The following is a 15,060-nucleotide window of genomic DNA, read 5'->3' as shown; positions in this document are numbered from 1 at the left end:
GTAAATTGGTACTGAGAAGGATGGAGCAAAGACAGGTGACTTCGTGCTGCTGCTATGCTACTTGTCCAGATTTCTCCATGAAAGAATAAATCTCTGGGTGTTTAAACCACTATTATTTTGAGTTTTCTGCTGCTTGTAGCCAAGCCTAATCCTACCTAATTCAGAACTGCTGAAGTCTAAGGAAGTAGTGGAACATTTTTCATCTGAGATCTTGAATATTTAGGTACATGTGGAATCATGACATGTAAAAAAAATGCAAAATTGTTGGGTTTCGTAGTATACACCTGCAATCCCAGCACTCAGGAGACTGAGGCAGGAAAATCACAAGTTCAGTGCCATCCCAGGTTACATAGTGAGTTTGAGGCCAGCCTGTACTACACAGTGAGACCCCATCACAAACAAACAAACAAACAAGCAAAGCAAAACTTACATGACAATTTTTTGTTTAAGAATTTCTAATACATGAAAGCAAATAATACAAATGGAAAAATCTACAATTTAAGGTATCAGCATTAGGATGACAATGTGAAAGTCTTGACTTAGGTATATATAACCATCTTTATAACTGTGATAATCACTATTGTTCCATAGAAATTATTTTAGGAACTTTTATCATACAACATTTGGAGTGATCCTTTTGCCTGTGCTGCACACATGTGGAATTAGAGAAAGCAGAAGAAATCCAGAGCAAGAGTGGGCTTGTATGGACAAAAACCCCTGTTATCTCTTTCTAAAGGGCAGGGCTTGCTTCAAAAGTTGAAGGCCTAAATAACGGTACTTTTAAGAAAGGGCCAGGACTACTTCAAATGAAGATGATCTTCATCTTAATTGTAATAAGAAATAATCACTCTGTCATTCACACAGAAATCATATGTCAAACTACAGAATTATAGGCAGTAGCTCAAGAAGTAGCCATGTGCTCATCTTCCCAACTAATACACTGAAAGTAGAGTGGCTCTAAGTTTGGAATGTTTCAGGTGAGATGACAAAAATTTTGGAAATAGCACTTTCAGATGGCATAGTAACTTCTGGAAGTACAGTGTTCAGTAAATCAATGCTAATGTTAAACCCTTTTCTCCCCCGTTGCCTTTGCCATTACCATCATTCATCTTTGTCAAATGAGAAAATACCACATATGTAAAAATTGTCTGTAAGACTGTAAAGTGTTAGTTGATATTACTTTGCACTCTGAAGTAGCTTTGTTTAGGGATGCACCTGGGCACTTTCTCCCTTACATTAATTCTGTAATGGATTACAGAAAGGGGACATTTTAGGCCCAGCACTTTTTCTTTTTTTTTTTAAGTAGAGTTGACTTTATTGTAAAGTCCATAGATGCAATGGTTTTGACTTTTCTTTTACAACAGGTCAGCCATAACCATCTTACATGGCTGATATTTTAGCTGGTGGCCATTCACAGGGCTTCTGTTTCAGCAACAAGGGCAGGGCAGCCAAAATTTCACCCCCATCTCAGGTCAAGTTTGTGGTTAGCTTATATACACTTTCCAAGTTCCTAAAATCATGGGACTTTAGGAAAACTATGAGTGGCTCCTTAGAAGTAGATGGTGGCAGAATTTACCCAGAATTCCAGGGTAAATTCATGGAAACAAAGCTCTATGAATATGCATAACACACCACAAAGCACAGTATTAAGACTATAGCTTCTCTTCTGTAATAATCAGATTGGGAGGGGGAAAAAAAGAGACCACTGCTTACAACATACTTATTCCCATCTGCTTTATCTCTTACCTTGGGTTCCTTTTCCTCTACCACCTCCATTCTACTTCCCAGATTCCTTTCACCATGGCATTCTCTACCTATTTCCTTCTAGACAGTGCTGCCCTGTGCCTTCTTTTACTAGGATCCTGCACCATTCCCTAACTACTACTTTTAGTTTCTAATTTTCCATAAGAAAATGCCCATGTATGAGGGAGAGCACAAACAAAACACATACACATGGAAAACTGAGCTAAACAGGGTAATTTACATATAAGTAAATGTAAGAATATAGCAAATTGATTTCAAATTTATGTTCTCAGTTTGGCTTTCTAACTAACTAAAATTTCTAGGTTATTTTTTATCAAGTAATAGTATAAGCCCCAAAATTATTTGAATAATTTCAGGCAAGTAATAATTTAGCGAAGTTAGAGCCAAAGAATCAAGTTGGGTAAATCTTTGCTCAGGTTTACATATTTCTATGTCAAAGAAGAAATTACTAGTATGCAATGTTTTGAAAATTAATTATTCTATCTTTTCTTAAAAATGCAACATGTATGTAGTTTGCAATACTTATTTTGAATAAGCGAAAACATTTTGGGTATTATTATTAGACTTCTGAAAAATAAACAACCAAAGACACAGTTTCAGAATTGAGATTCTCTTCTTTGGAACCTAGTCTGGGCTTACTCCCCAACATACCCTGACAAGTCTTCTGCTGGCTTCAGGGCTCTGTTATGTTCTTAGTTATTTTACCTTTGTATATATTCCAGGTGTGGTCTGTAGGAACAGACTCTCCCTACCCTCCACCTACTTTCTGGCCCAAGTAACAGGAACAATCCAAGATATAGCTTATCTTTCTGTAATTTGTGCTGTGTTCTGATAATATTGCACATTTGCCTAGCACTTTTTGATACTTAAAAATCCTTGTCCAAACATGTAAGACAAGAAAGGAAAGAATTCAAGTAGTTAGGAAACCGAGATTTAGATTATTTTTTCTTGGTTCAATAATTCATTTATAATACTCACTATTCTGTCAAGTTACTTAGTATCAATTTGACTAACCCTTTCCCACCAATACAGTCTATAATTTCAACCCTTATTATTCCCACCAAGCTTTGGGCCATGAACAGATATGGGGTCATCTAAATAAAGGAACTGTGAGAAGGACCCACATAAAAAGATTTGCCTCCAAATCAAAAGTTCCCAAACACTACAGTTTTCTTCCACTTTAGTCTTGACAGTCATTTTGGGGGTAGGAGGTTGAAAGAGGGATTGAAGCAGCAAGGTTTACATACTACATGTTAAAATTTTAATTCAGTATACTTTATAGCAGATTTTACTCTAGGTTCATTAATAACTGCTAGTGTCCCATGGGAAGATCTTAGACATACTAAGCTGTTTTGATCTCTAGCAATGTGAATTGACAGGTGAAAAACTTAATACCAGAGCTTGCACGTGCCCACACATTCTGACACTATCTGCTATTCTGTAACAGTCATAGTCCTCATTGTGGGGAGGACTCAGTGAAATAATGCTCAGAGGTCTAGTTCTGCTTGAAAGAGCCAAGACCCCTCCTGGCAATCAATCTACTTGCTTGGGGGCTAGAACCCCTTATCTCTTTAATTTTCATTTTCACTTGAGGTAGTCTCCGTAAGCAAAGTCAATGGCCTCTGAGATATGTAAACAAATAGTAGAACATTTAGCACAACTAGGAAAATTGCCATTTATGTGGATGCTTGGCTCTTCTTGCTGCCTCTCATCTACAAAAAGAATTGCACAGCTAAGGAACTATTCTAATAATGCATGAGGGGGGGAGAAATAAATCTTCCTCAAGTAGTATCACCAAATGTTAGATATTCAATAAGTGTACTTAAACTGAATTGCTAGGTTCATCACTAGGCAAAAGAATGGGTGCATTTGACATTCATGAATTTAGCTGCCTGAATTAACACTGTAAAATGATATGATAATTTGGTTAGGTTAGAAATAATCTTCAATTTTGCTGTTTTTCCTGTGTTTTAAAATTTTTCACTTAATAGATCAAAATCAAATATACTCAGTTTTGTACTTTTAACTGATGGTTCTGTTTTTTCTTTTTTGAGACAGGGTCTTGCCATGTCTCCCAAGCTGGCCTAGGACTCACTATGTAGCCCAGGCTGACCTCCAACTCAATAACCTCCTGCCTCAGCCTCCCAAGTGCTAGGATTACAGGAATGTATCACCACCACTGGCTCCTGATGGTTCATTTCTGAAACATACAGGAACTCTTCTCATTTAACCCATTTTACACTGTAGCTCTTGATTTCATCATGTATAAAACAGGATCAAAATGAGTTGATACCTGTACATGGTGTTCATTTCTAATCCTAAAATTTTTGAACTCAGCCCTTCTGGGCTTGTTCTTACAAACTAAACACTCTATATTTCATTAGGTTATGGAAGGAACCTTGACTGACTCTGATCATAAATGGAAATTAATATACATATATATATATACACACACATATATATATTCTCATTCTAATGCTCATTAGTGCTTTTATTAATTTTTTTAATTTTAGTTTTTTTGATTCATTAGTGTTTTTAGTCACAATGCTTTTGACATAAAATATGTGGGATTTTTTTCTTCTCATACCAACACCTTGTCCAGCTGCCTAACTCCAACCAAGTGTCTGCTATAGTTTGGATCTTGAATACCCCCCAAAGGCCTCTCTTAAAAGGCTTAGTACTCAGGGTGATACTATTGCAAGGTCATGGCATTGTGAAAGGTAGGATCCAGTGGGAAGTGGTTAGGTCACTAACCTAAGGGGATTTGTCTCCAAAGGGGATTGTGGGACCTCAACCTCTTCATCTCTCTTTTTTGCTTCCTGGCCACGAGGTGAGGGGTTTGCTCTGCCACCTGTTCCCAATATGAAGTATTTGTTGTGTCATAGGCCTAAAACAATGGGACCAACCGACCATGGTCTGGAACCTCCAAAACTTGTTGTCTTGGGTATTTTGTTAGAAAGTTGACCAGTACAGGGTCAAAATTGTAAATTTTGTAAATGGTAATTATCAGTTACAATTTAGAAATAGCCAAACAGAAAAGACTCATAGGACAAGGAACTTCCATGTTTTCTCTGGGCATGCCACCATCTCAGCACCTCAATGTGTTCAACTCAGAAGCTCTCTAATGCTTGTCTTTCAGTAGTTCTTAAGAAGGTTTCATTACATAGGCACGACTGACTGGCCACTAGTGATTAGCTCAATCTTCAGTCCTTCCCTCTTCCTAGAAGGTTGGAGGATAGGTAAAAAATTCTAAGCTTCTAATCAAGGTTCAGTCTTTCTGGAGACCAACCCCCATCTAGGGACCAACCAAGAGCCAACTAAGGAAAAAGATGCTGTTATCACCCTTGTCATTTGAAAAATTCCAAGAGCTTTAGAATCTCTGTGCCTGGAACCAGGGACAAAGACAAAATATGATACCATGACTCTGAGTCAGAAACATAATTATAACCAAAAGCAAAATGATTAACAACTATTTCAATAGACAGCAAAAACATATCTTCTCTAGGTATGTTGGGAAATATTCTATTAAGAATTTTAATATAAAATTCAATGCCTTTTAAAAATATATAAAGGGATTCTAAAGGATAAATATAATGATGGAGTATCACATTTGACATTGAAAACTAAACTGATGTGACACTGATGATGTCAACAGTCATCTGTGAAAACTGTACTATAATCAACAAATAGAGCTGAACTATTCACAATAGCCAAAGTGGGCAAATAACCCAGATGCTCTAAAATTGATGAGTGGATTAAGAAACTGTGAGATATATAATGGAGTTTTAAATGAAATGAAAATATATATACACACACATACACATATGTAATATATGCCATATCCAACAAATACTTAGGTTTTTTTCCTTTTTCCTTCCCTATTTATATATGCATTCTCTAAGTTATAAATTAGGTTAAAGGAGTGATACAGAGAGAAAAAAACATGATTAAAATAAAAAGAATCAAGAGTTGTAAATAAGAGCTGAAATAAACACCCTCTGCTTATCAGGCACCCATCATCCTTAGGTTTTAGTTCTTAGCCACATAAAACAGAAACACCTGTGAATGTTTGTGTTCTATTATATATACTTTTACAGAGAAAGGAAGCGTAACAACAGCATCAAAATGAACCATGAATAACAGACTATCAGTTGGTCGAAGAACATTTTATTAAAACCTGGAAAAGCATGCTATTATTTTTCCTGGGAAAGCATGTTCATTTTTTCCCTTCTAGTTTATACTGAAAATCAATGAATAGTCCTTCAATAATGCAAAAGAGGAATTACAGCCAAGTACACATGAAGTAGAGAAGCTGGACTGAAGCTGTGAAATCTCAAGGGAAAATGCACCACAGGCTCATTCCATTTTAAAGCTAAAAGGACTTTAGAGATAATAGATGGCTCAGGACTTTCAACAACAGAATTTTGTTTCCAAACGTTTGTATTTTTATGTATAAATCCTTAATGAGAAACAACACATACCTTCAAATGTGTTAATATTTTACATCTTAACAATGGAGCCTATCATCACATTGACTTGAGTTAGCAATTCAATTAGTTTTTGTGTAGAATTAAGAATAAAGCCCTTCCATCATCTCTGATTCATTGAAGAAAGTCTTAAAAAGCCCAGATTAAGAATTTTTGTCACATATTTTCAAGGCTCAGGATTCTCTTCATGAATCCAAGATGATATGTAAATAAATTCGATATTAAGCCTGCTGCTATTTGTTCTATAAAATGTTAATATATCATCTGATTAAATAAGTTTGGGAAATAATGATTAACAAAGTTGAATAGATTTCTTTACGATTTCTCATAAAAGTAGTGAGGAAGAGGGAGTAGTAGAGTTCTTAAATTTCTGGATGAGAAAATACAAAGGGCCATCACTCTTACATATCATATTAGAATTAGAAATAGCAAATTTCAAAAAAGGATAACTAACCAAAATTCCATTTATCGGTTGTTGATTTCTCTCTCTATATATAAATATAAATACACACACACACACACACACACATATATACTGAGGCTTTCTGGTTCTCTAAAGTGTCAGAGCCATAACTTCTGACAATATTTTGATAGGCAACAAGGGAGAAAGACTCTCTCCTGAAAACTTCCTGTAACAGGGCTAGAAAGTTTTGTATTTTTCTAGCTTGCAAGGTCACTGCATTTCTTTCAGGTACAATGAAACAGACACAAAAGAATCCTAATCAAAGAGGCTCAAACAGAACTGAACTTCAACCTCAACCTACAGAATGCCAGCAGGGACCTGCTTATAGATTCCTAGGCCCAGACCAGTAAGAAGCTGAATGGCACACTGGTACCTCCACAGTTCTCAAATTAGCATTACCATTTTCTGAAATATCTGAAAGAACGAAAAATCAAGGTTTCTAGAAACAAATTAATAGCAAGAAACTGTATATTACAGGGAAATGAAGAAGTTCAGAAACTATTTCTGATTTCATGCTCATTTAACAGGGGAATTGTGTGCCCTCTGAGGGAGATGTCTGTCAGGGTTTTGAAATGCCTGCCTAGAACTAGAAAATCTGAAGAGCAGATGACCTTCATTATATAAGAAAGCACCTACAGTTCTGCTTTGACTCTCAGGTTAGAAACTAGCAGGATAAAGGGTATGCTTGACTTTTCCTGGAGAGAGAGAGAGAGAGAGAGAGAGAGAGAGAGAGAGAGTATGTGTGTATACATGTGAGGGTATGCATGCATTGCAAGTGATAGGGGGCAAAGAGAGAATGCTTTAGTTAATTCCACTCTCAGGAATCAAAGTAAAAGTCTAAATACAAAGGGTTGTCAAACTGTCATCTGCAGGGGGTGTGGGGTGTGTGTGGGGGTGTGGGGTGTGTGTGGGGGTGTGGTGTGGTTCTGGTGGCAAGACACTTGTCTAGCAAGCATGAGGCTCTGGGTTCAATCCCTAGAAACTGAAAAAATACTCTGCACAGGAAATCAAATACTTCTAGTCATCCCAAAGTCTACTTTAAAAAATTCAGGTTATTGTATTGCACCCCAAAATATGATTAAGTAGGTCTGTACTCAAAGTTAGGAACCAAAGACCATGAATTTCTGTAAGAATTCCATCCAGTTTCTTAAGCCCTTTAACTTCCTCACAATTATTGTACTTACTTTATCTCCCAGATTAGGTTTCCCAAAAAAGATGAAAGTACTTTTGAGCTGTCTTCAGAAAATGAAGCTAGTTTTTGAGACATAGGAGGACCCTAACAGGTTAGTGTGGGTTACATGTTAAGAAAGCAAAGTAGTTTGAATTATGGGGACTTCTTATGTTATTAAAAAAAAGGAATACCAGGGAGCCTCTAGGTAGGGACTTGGTGATAGGAATCCTATTTGGTTTTTGACCTTGCTTATCACGGTATCACCATTTTCTGTTTGGTACTACCTCTTTACCTATATTGTCCCCAACTGGTCTGAGATAGGGACATTGAGATAAAAGGAAGGTACTACAGCAGAGGAGGGTAACATAAATTGGTCACATCTGTTTTTCAGAATTGTGTTCTGCCTTGTCATCTTCTTTAGTTTTCTCAGGATAAATTTAACTCCACTTGATAAGGGTTATTAGTTTACTTTAATCAGCAAAGATTTACTATAGTATCTGTTTTTTTATTATTCATTTGTTCACATGTGCATACACTGTGTATCTGTTTTTAGAAAATATAAAAAACTAACCAAATCATGTCTTCAGGAAGAAAAGAAATACTAGGAAAATCATCTAAAGTAATTACATAATAGATTCAGAGAAAGGAATTGTGAGTGATAGTGTAATTTCTTAAATTCTCCTAGAAATCCATTTGTGGTTAGAAAAAACAAACTAAAAGAAGTATTAGTGGCAATGTGGAGAAAGTGGAACCTTTGAATATTAGTAGTGGGAATATAAAACGTTTCAGCTGCTGTAGAAAAAGTATGGCTATTCTTAAAAAAAGTTAAGTATAAAATATGATATAGCAATTCTACTCCTAGGCATACATCAACAAAACCTAATACAGGTACTCAAACAAATACATGTATATATGTGTGTTCATTAGTAACACTATTCCTAATAGCCAAAAAGTGGAAACAACCCAAATGCTCAAAGGATGCATGAACAAACTGTGGTATATCTATACAATAGAATATTATTCAACCATAAAGGGAATGAAGCACAAATACACGCTAAAATGTGGATGATCCTCAAAAACTTTATGCCAAATAAAAGAAGTTACACACAGGAAAGGTCATGTATTCTATTATTCAATTTACATAATATATTCAGAATATGCACATTCATTTAGATAGAAAGCAAATTCCCAGGGACTGGCGGGGGAGTGGAAAGTGGGGAGTAAACTCTAGAACAGGTATAGGGTTTCTTTTTGGGGTGACAAAAGTATTTTGTAATTAACAGAAGTAGTGGTTGCAACAACAGTGAATGTACTAAATGTGACTGGATTTTTCACATTAAAATATTTAACTATGAATTTCACCTTCATGAGAAAAAAACAAAACAGAGTGTCTTTTCATTAGTTTTGGGTGTCTTCATCCTACAACTAAAAAATGGGTATTGGGCTAAGCATACCTGGAAGACACAGCTGGTGTTGCTGAGGTACCACATTTGGCTCTGGAGTTACAGGTACTTCCTCAGAAACATACTTCAAAAGCTCCTTCCCAAGATATGTTACCTGTACATAATTAAAAACAGTTTAAAAAATTATGCATCCTACAAGAGGCAAATATACCTATCTCCTGAAAATTATAATTTTTGCAAAGTACTGATTGTGATACAAGAAACTACAGTCCATGGCCATGTCCTGCCTGCCATTTTTTTTTTTGTAAATAACATTTTATTGTAATACAGAGACACTCATTCATTTATGTAATATCTCTGGCTTCTTTTGTTCTAGAAGAGAACTGAATAGTTATGACAGGGATCATGCACCCATGAAGCCTAAAATATTATTTACTATCTCTTTATATTATTTACAGAAAAAATTTGTCAATCCTTGTGTATCATTAATATTCTCATCCTTTCATTTGTTCAACAAGCATTAACCTAGCACTTGCTATTTTATAACTTCAGAAATTAACATTACAATAAAATTAAGCCATAAAATAACCATAAAAGTAATGGTTCTTATCAAGAAATCAGATATTGAACAGATTAGCGACATTTTAGGTCTATACGTCCATTTTTAAAGTATGTGTTTGTGACTTTTGATATTGTTATCAGCCTGTAAGATGAGAGCTTAAAAATGAATGGGCAGGGCTGAGGCAGACTGGCAAATACCTGCCAGAAATATTCTGGGCCCGAGGGTCTTTGGGTTTTCCACATTCAGGTCTAGGGCAATCTAATAATATGCCCGAAGAGGGTAGGTTCACTGTGGGCAAAACATCAAGCCTCAACTTGAACTTCCCTTCCTTTAGGATGTCTTCTTGTAGCCTCTAAACTTAAGTAACAAACCTTCCTCTAGGCTCCCATAACTTTTGTGTTCCTATTTCTGTCATAGCATTTATCCCATTTAAATGGTTTACTGTGTCTTGTTTCCATCCATAGCTTCTTGAGGACATGGTCTATGTCATGTTCATTTTTATACCCTCAGCACTTCACATCATGTCTGACACTTTAGGGTAAAAGATTCTGAAGTTCCAATTCCTAAACAAATGTTACATTCCAAGCCTTAGTTTGTACATCTATAAAATAAGTACCTCCAGCTTATTAGCCTATTATGAGGACTGAAAGAAATAATGCATGAAAAGCATTTGGCATAGTGTCTGGGACATCCTGAGTGCTCAATAAATCCTTGTTAAATTGAACAGGGTGAGGTAAGTGAATCTTTAAGTTCAATCCCATGACCAAAGTCTAGGAAATGGGACATACCTGGCTTGTTCAGGGTACCAGTCTCTTTTCTTGTCATGGAAAGCAGAAGAGAGGTCCATGAATGTTGTTTGTCAGTTCTCCTCACAACCAATAATTAGAAATAATGGATTTTGTATTTGTTATACCCTGATAATATCCAACACTCCTAATACTTATCAAAGTGTGGCTTATTATATTTGCATCTATATTGGAATACTTAAAAAAAGTGTTTTCTTTTTTATCAGTAAGTGCTGGGTAATATAAGGTAGTAATTAAAATAAGGTAGCTTACACATACAACAGAAGGTAATTCAGACATATAAAAAAAACAACTTTAAGAAAATTCACCCAGTTAAAAATCTGTTTTCTAGGAGTGGTTTACTGACTAGGCTAATGAAATCATTATTATTAGTGGCTAAAATAAACAGTAGGTCACTTGTAGAAATTGTGCATTTCATATTAGTGTCTGTGCTCCAGTTAGCTAAAGCATGAGACTAACAATCCGGAAACTGGGGATGTAGCTCAGCAGTAGAAAACTTGTCTAGCATGTTCAAGGCCCTGGGTTTGATCCCTAGCATTGTTGTGTGTGTGTGTGTAGAGAGAGAGAAACAGAGAGACAGAGAGAGAGAGAGAGAGAGACAGAGAGAGAGAGAGTGAGTGAGAGAGACAGAGAGAGACAGAGACAGAACAGTCATCACATGTGCACCTGACTAACTCTGAAGTCTGGATCCAAATCTAGTTCACATGTCTGCTGTGATAGAGGTATGACAGGAACAGCTGGAGGCTAGCTTCTTGGGATCCTGGACTTCATGGCCTCCAATGATCTCAGCAACTTTGCCCATCCAACCCTGCTTAGTTTCTAAGAGTAGACAAGATCAGGCAATTTCAGGGTGGTATGGCCACAGAATGGAAAGAGATTTTTTCCTGTGGAAGTGAGCCATTTTTTGCTACACACAACTAAGGCTTTGTATACATTCATAAAGGTGGCTAGATGACACTGTGTGCTCTTTTGAGTTCAAGGCAATCCTGTTCCCAATGAAAGGAATGTGGGTCTCTCTTGTGCCATTGTTATAAGTGCAGAAAATAGTATATAGGTGGTCAGAAGATCAGTTTCTAGCCCCAGCTCTGGCACCTACTGGCCTTGAGACTAATTAGGTCACTTAACCTCCTGCAGCTCTATTTTCATATCCACAAATAGGATTAATAATTGATCTCCTGCCTCATGAAGTTGTGCTTTATAAGCCATACAACGCTATACAAGTCCTATAATCTCCAAGTTGGGAGGCTCTTTAGAGATAGTCTTATAAAATTTATAAGATTTATAAAATCTCCTTATTTTATATACAAGAAAAACAAAGTTCAGAAAGGTAAAGTGAATTGATCTAGGTCAATGGTTCTCAATCCGGGTTACAAATCAGAATTACATGGAAAGCTTTTTAAAATACTTCCATCTGGTCCCTGACCCAGACTATCAGATCAAAAGTTATGGTACTGGGGTCCATTAGGCACTGATAGTTTTTAAAAGTCCACTAAGTGATTCTAATGTACAGCCACGAGGGCCCTGATGTTGCCCTGCTGGTATAACTTATAGAGTGTAACCAGGAATTAGCTTGGTCTTTTGTCTCCCACTCAGAGATGACTCTGCCACATCAGAATGATGTCTAACAGCTAGGAGGCAGAGGAAGCAAGAGAAGTCAGGGATGCTCACTGGGAGTAAGCACCAGGATTCTCTTGGTAAAGCTGGACAGCAGCCCAGCTGCTTGGGTTGGAGTTATGAATCATCTCTGAGTCTAGAGGCTCTGTCACTCGGATACAGAGCAAGACTTAGTTTTCTTCCATGTTGTAGCTGCCAACCAATCATCCCTGGCCTTATAACCCTACAACCATTCTTAGAACTAGACAGAAGAAAAGTTCATGTTTACCAATGTAGCAAAAAGTTCCTTTTATCAAGAATTGACTGTGAATTCATGATTTTCTGTTATACAAGAGGAGGCAGAGATTTCTTGGTAAACTAGAAAAAGAGAAGACTTTAAAAGAGACTTTTAAACATTGTAAGAAACTCACTGAGGTCATGTTTTATAGCTTAGGGCATAAATGCCCTATAGAAAAATTTAAAATTCTGCTCTTGTTTATTTTGTACAATCTAAGAAAACAAATAATCCAAATCATTTTAGATAATCTGTATGAATATCTTAAATCCAAGAACTGTCCTATTTTTAGTGTCCACATTTGCTTTTGGCTTCAATATCACATAGGTGCTGAACAGTAGGACTCTAATTGGCTTGGTTAATGAGAAAACACTAGAAGCAATGTAATATGTAAATGAAGCATTGATACAACTGAGGGTCAAATGATGTCACAGCTAGTTATTCAAAGGCAGGAAATGCAGTAGTTCCAACAGAGAAAAAGAGTGGGAAAAGTGAGTTGACACTGCAGTATAGGCATGCGGAGGTCAAAAGAACCCAAGCCACAGCAATAAGTACCATATTCATGCATAAGCGAAGATTCAGTTTCAGTAAAAAAGTATAAGCTATTATAAATTTAAAAATCTTATAATACAAAGGGATTATCATGGCAAGGTATTAATTACTAACATTCAGTTTGAATTATGAATCCATGAAAAGGATTGGACAAAGGGGCTAAGGTGAGTTGAAAACAGATACCCTAGTAATCTCATGGGTGAGAGCAAAGCTTTAGAGGGAAAAAAGGCAGACTAACAAACAAAATCCAGAATAAGTGAAGGAACTGAAACACTGTAACAGAAACATTTGTCACAAGGGTCTTAAAAGACCAGAATGTGGAGTTGGGGCACAGTATGCAAGTGCTGGGAGGAAGGGTGGGAAGGACTGCCAGCCAAAATTGAGAAGAAGCTGTACTTCCTATGACTGGTAGAATAAGGCTTGCTGTGGTGGCTAGTGGAGGTTAGAGGTATCTTCCATTCTTTGAGTCAGTAATGGCAGAGCTGAGGATTTACACTTTTCTGAGTCAATTATGATAACATAGTGTTTGTGAAGTGGTACCATGGACATCTGGAGGAGGATGAATACTGGACCACAAGAGTATCAGATTACTAGGCTTATAACTCAGAAGCCAGAACTGAGGGGAAAGCTACTGAGTCTTAGAGATCTGGATGAAAATATTTCTTTGAACAATTTGTGAATAGTTCAAAAATGAAAGTACAATGCAATGTCTGTGAATCTTAGGCTTCTTTCCCATTTCTTTTGTGTACGGGGGAAGATTTTGATTTCTTTCATTAGAATAATAACAACATACATTAACTAAATTATCTCAATAATCTCAATTTTTCTATATGGAGTCATGGAGACCTCAAAACCCTTGGGAGGATCAAAAGGGCAGACTGGGAACATTAAAGTTTCTGAGACAAGATAAAGAGTGAGGAAGGGGAGGTGCAGTCAGTTGCACAACCATGCTCATGGGAATTCTGGCAAATAGAGTTGTGGGAAAAGGCATGTAACATACCACAGAATAGACACACAAGGAGAAAAAGTATCTCAGAGATCTTTCAACCTTCTTTGAAATGTATTATCATCCTCAAAACTATGTATATTTCCATTGAAGTATGAAGTTAAAGATAGATTTAAGAATAACCCACCTTACTCCAAGCGTAATTCCAGGTCACATAACTGTCGCCTCCCAGAAGATCTTTGAGCCAGGTAACTGGGTTTTGATAAATCTGACCATTTTCTACCTTAAGTTTACCACTCAATAAGATACTGGCTTTGTGGGTAGCCTCCTAATATAAAAAATAAAACAAAATTAAGATAAAAATTGCTGAAATGTGTGAACTTCTGTTTCTGGTTATGATGAAATAACAGTGACCAGATTTACCCTGACACCTGACACAATAAAAAAAAAACCAACAAAATATACAAAACAATCATTTCCATTATGTGAAATATCAGATCACAAAGTACAGTTAACCCTGAGATATGAGAATTCAATGTGATGAGCTCTATAACTGATCCAGCCTACTGTCTTGAGAGAGTTTACAGGTTATGGTGAAGGGAAAGGGAATCTAGGCAAAGGCTGTGGACTCCATGAATTGAGGGTCAGAGCTAAGGGTTTAAAGACAAAGGAGGCTAGAGTTAACAGGACAAAGTACTATAAGCAGAGGAAAAAAGAGAGAAAACTCTTTAGATCTTCAGAGGGTTCTCCTTAAGGATTCAACTGAGTAGTGATTGGTGTACATGTGTGAAGAAATTAACCAAGGCTGAAATAAGAGCCACTTGAAAGGATTAGAGTTACCTGGCACCCTCACAGGGAAAGGAATAGTGTCTGTTATTCATAGAAATACCAAAAAAAATTTAAGACCAATGAGGCAACAGTAGGGTACAAGAAAGAGTCTTGCCTCAAAAGTGGAAAATAATTAGCCCTAAATTTGACACTGTTCCAATCCTGCCTAAAAAATCTTAAAAATAAGATA

At 36.6% G+C, this 15,060-nt stretch overlaps 1 protein-coding gene across 6 annotated transcripts in view; it reads right to left on the bottom strand.

The window, feature by feature from the left end:
• Ankrd31 (ankyrin repeat domain 31) overlaps window positions 1-15,060 on the bottom strand; it is a 186,755-nt gene that overhangs the window by 8,123 nt on the left and 163,572 nt on the right. For all 6 annotated transcript variants that reach the window (XM_074077275.1, XM_074077276.1, XM_074077279.1 and 3 more), the window contains 2 exons: window positions 14,230-14,370; window positions 9,340-9,442 (listed from right to left, as the gene is read on the bottom strand). In XM_074077275.1, coding sequence (XP_073933376.1) covers window positions 9,340-9,442; window positions 14,230-14,370 — 244 coding nt within the window. The remainder of the gene's footprint in view (window positions 1-9,339; window positions 9,443-14,229; window positions 14,371-15,060) is intronic.

The sequence above is a fragment of the Castor canadensis genome, chromosome 6, assembly GCF_047511655.1.
Source record: "Castor canadensis chromosome 6, mCasCan1.hap1v2, whole genome shotgun sequence".
Lineage (NCBI taxonomy): Eukaryota > Metazoa > Chordata > Mammalia > Rodentia > Castoridae > Castor > Castor canadensis.
Note: the sequence above shows the minus strand (reverse complement) of the source record. Positions and strands in the feature narration are given on the sequence as shown.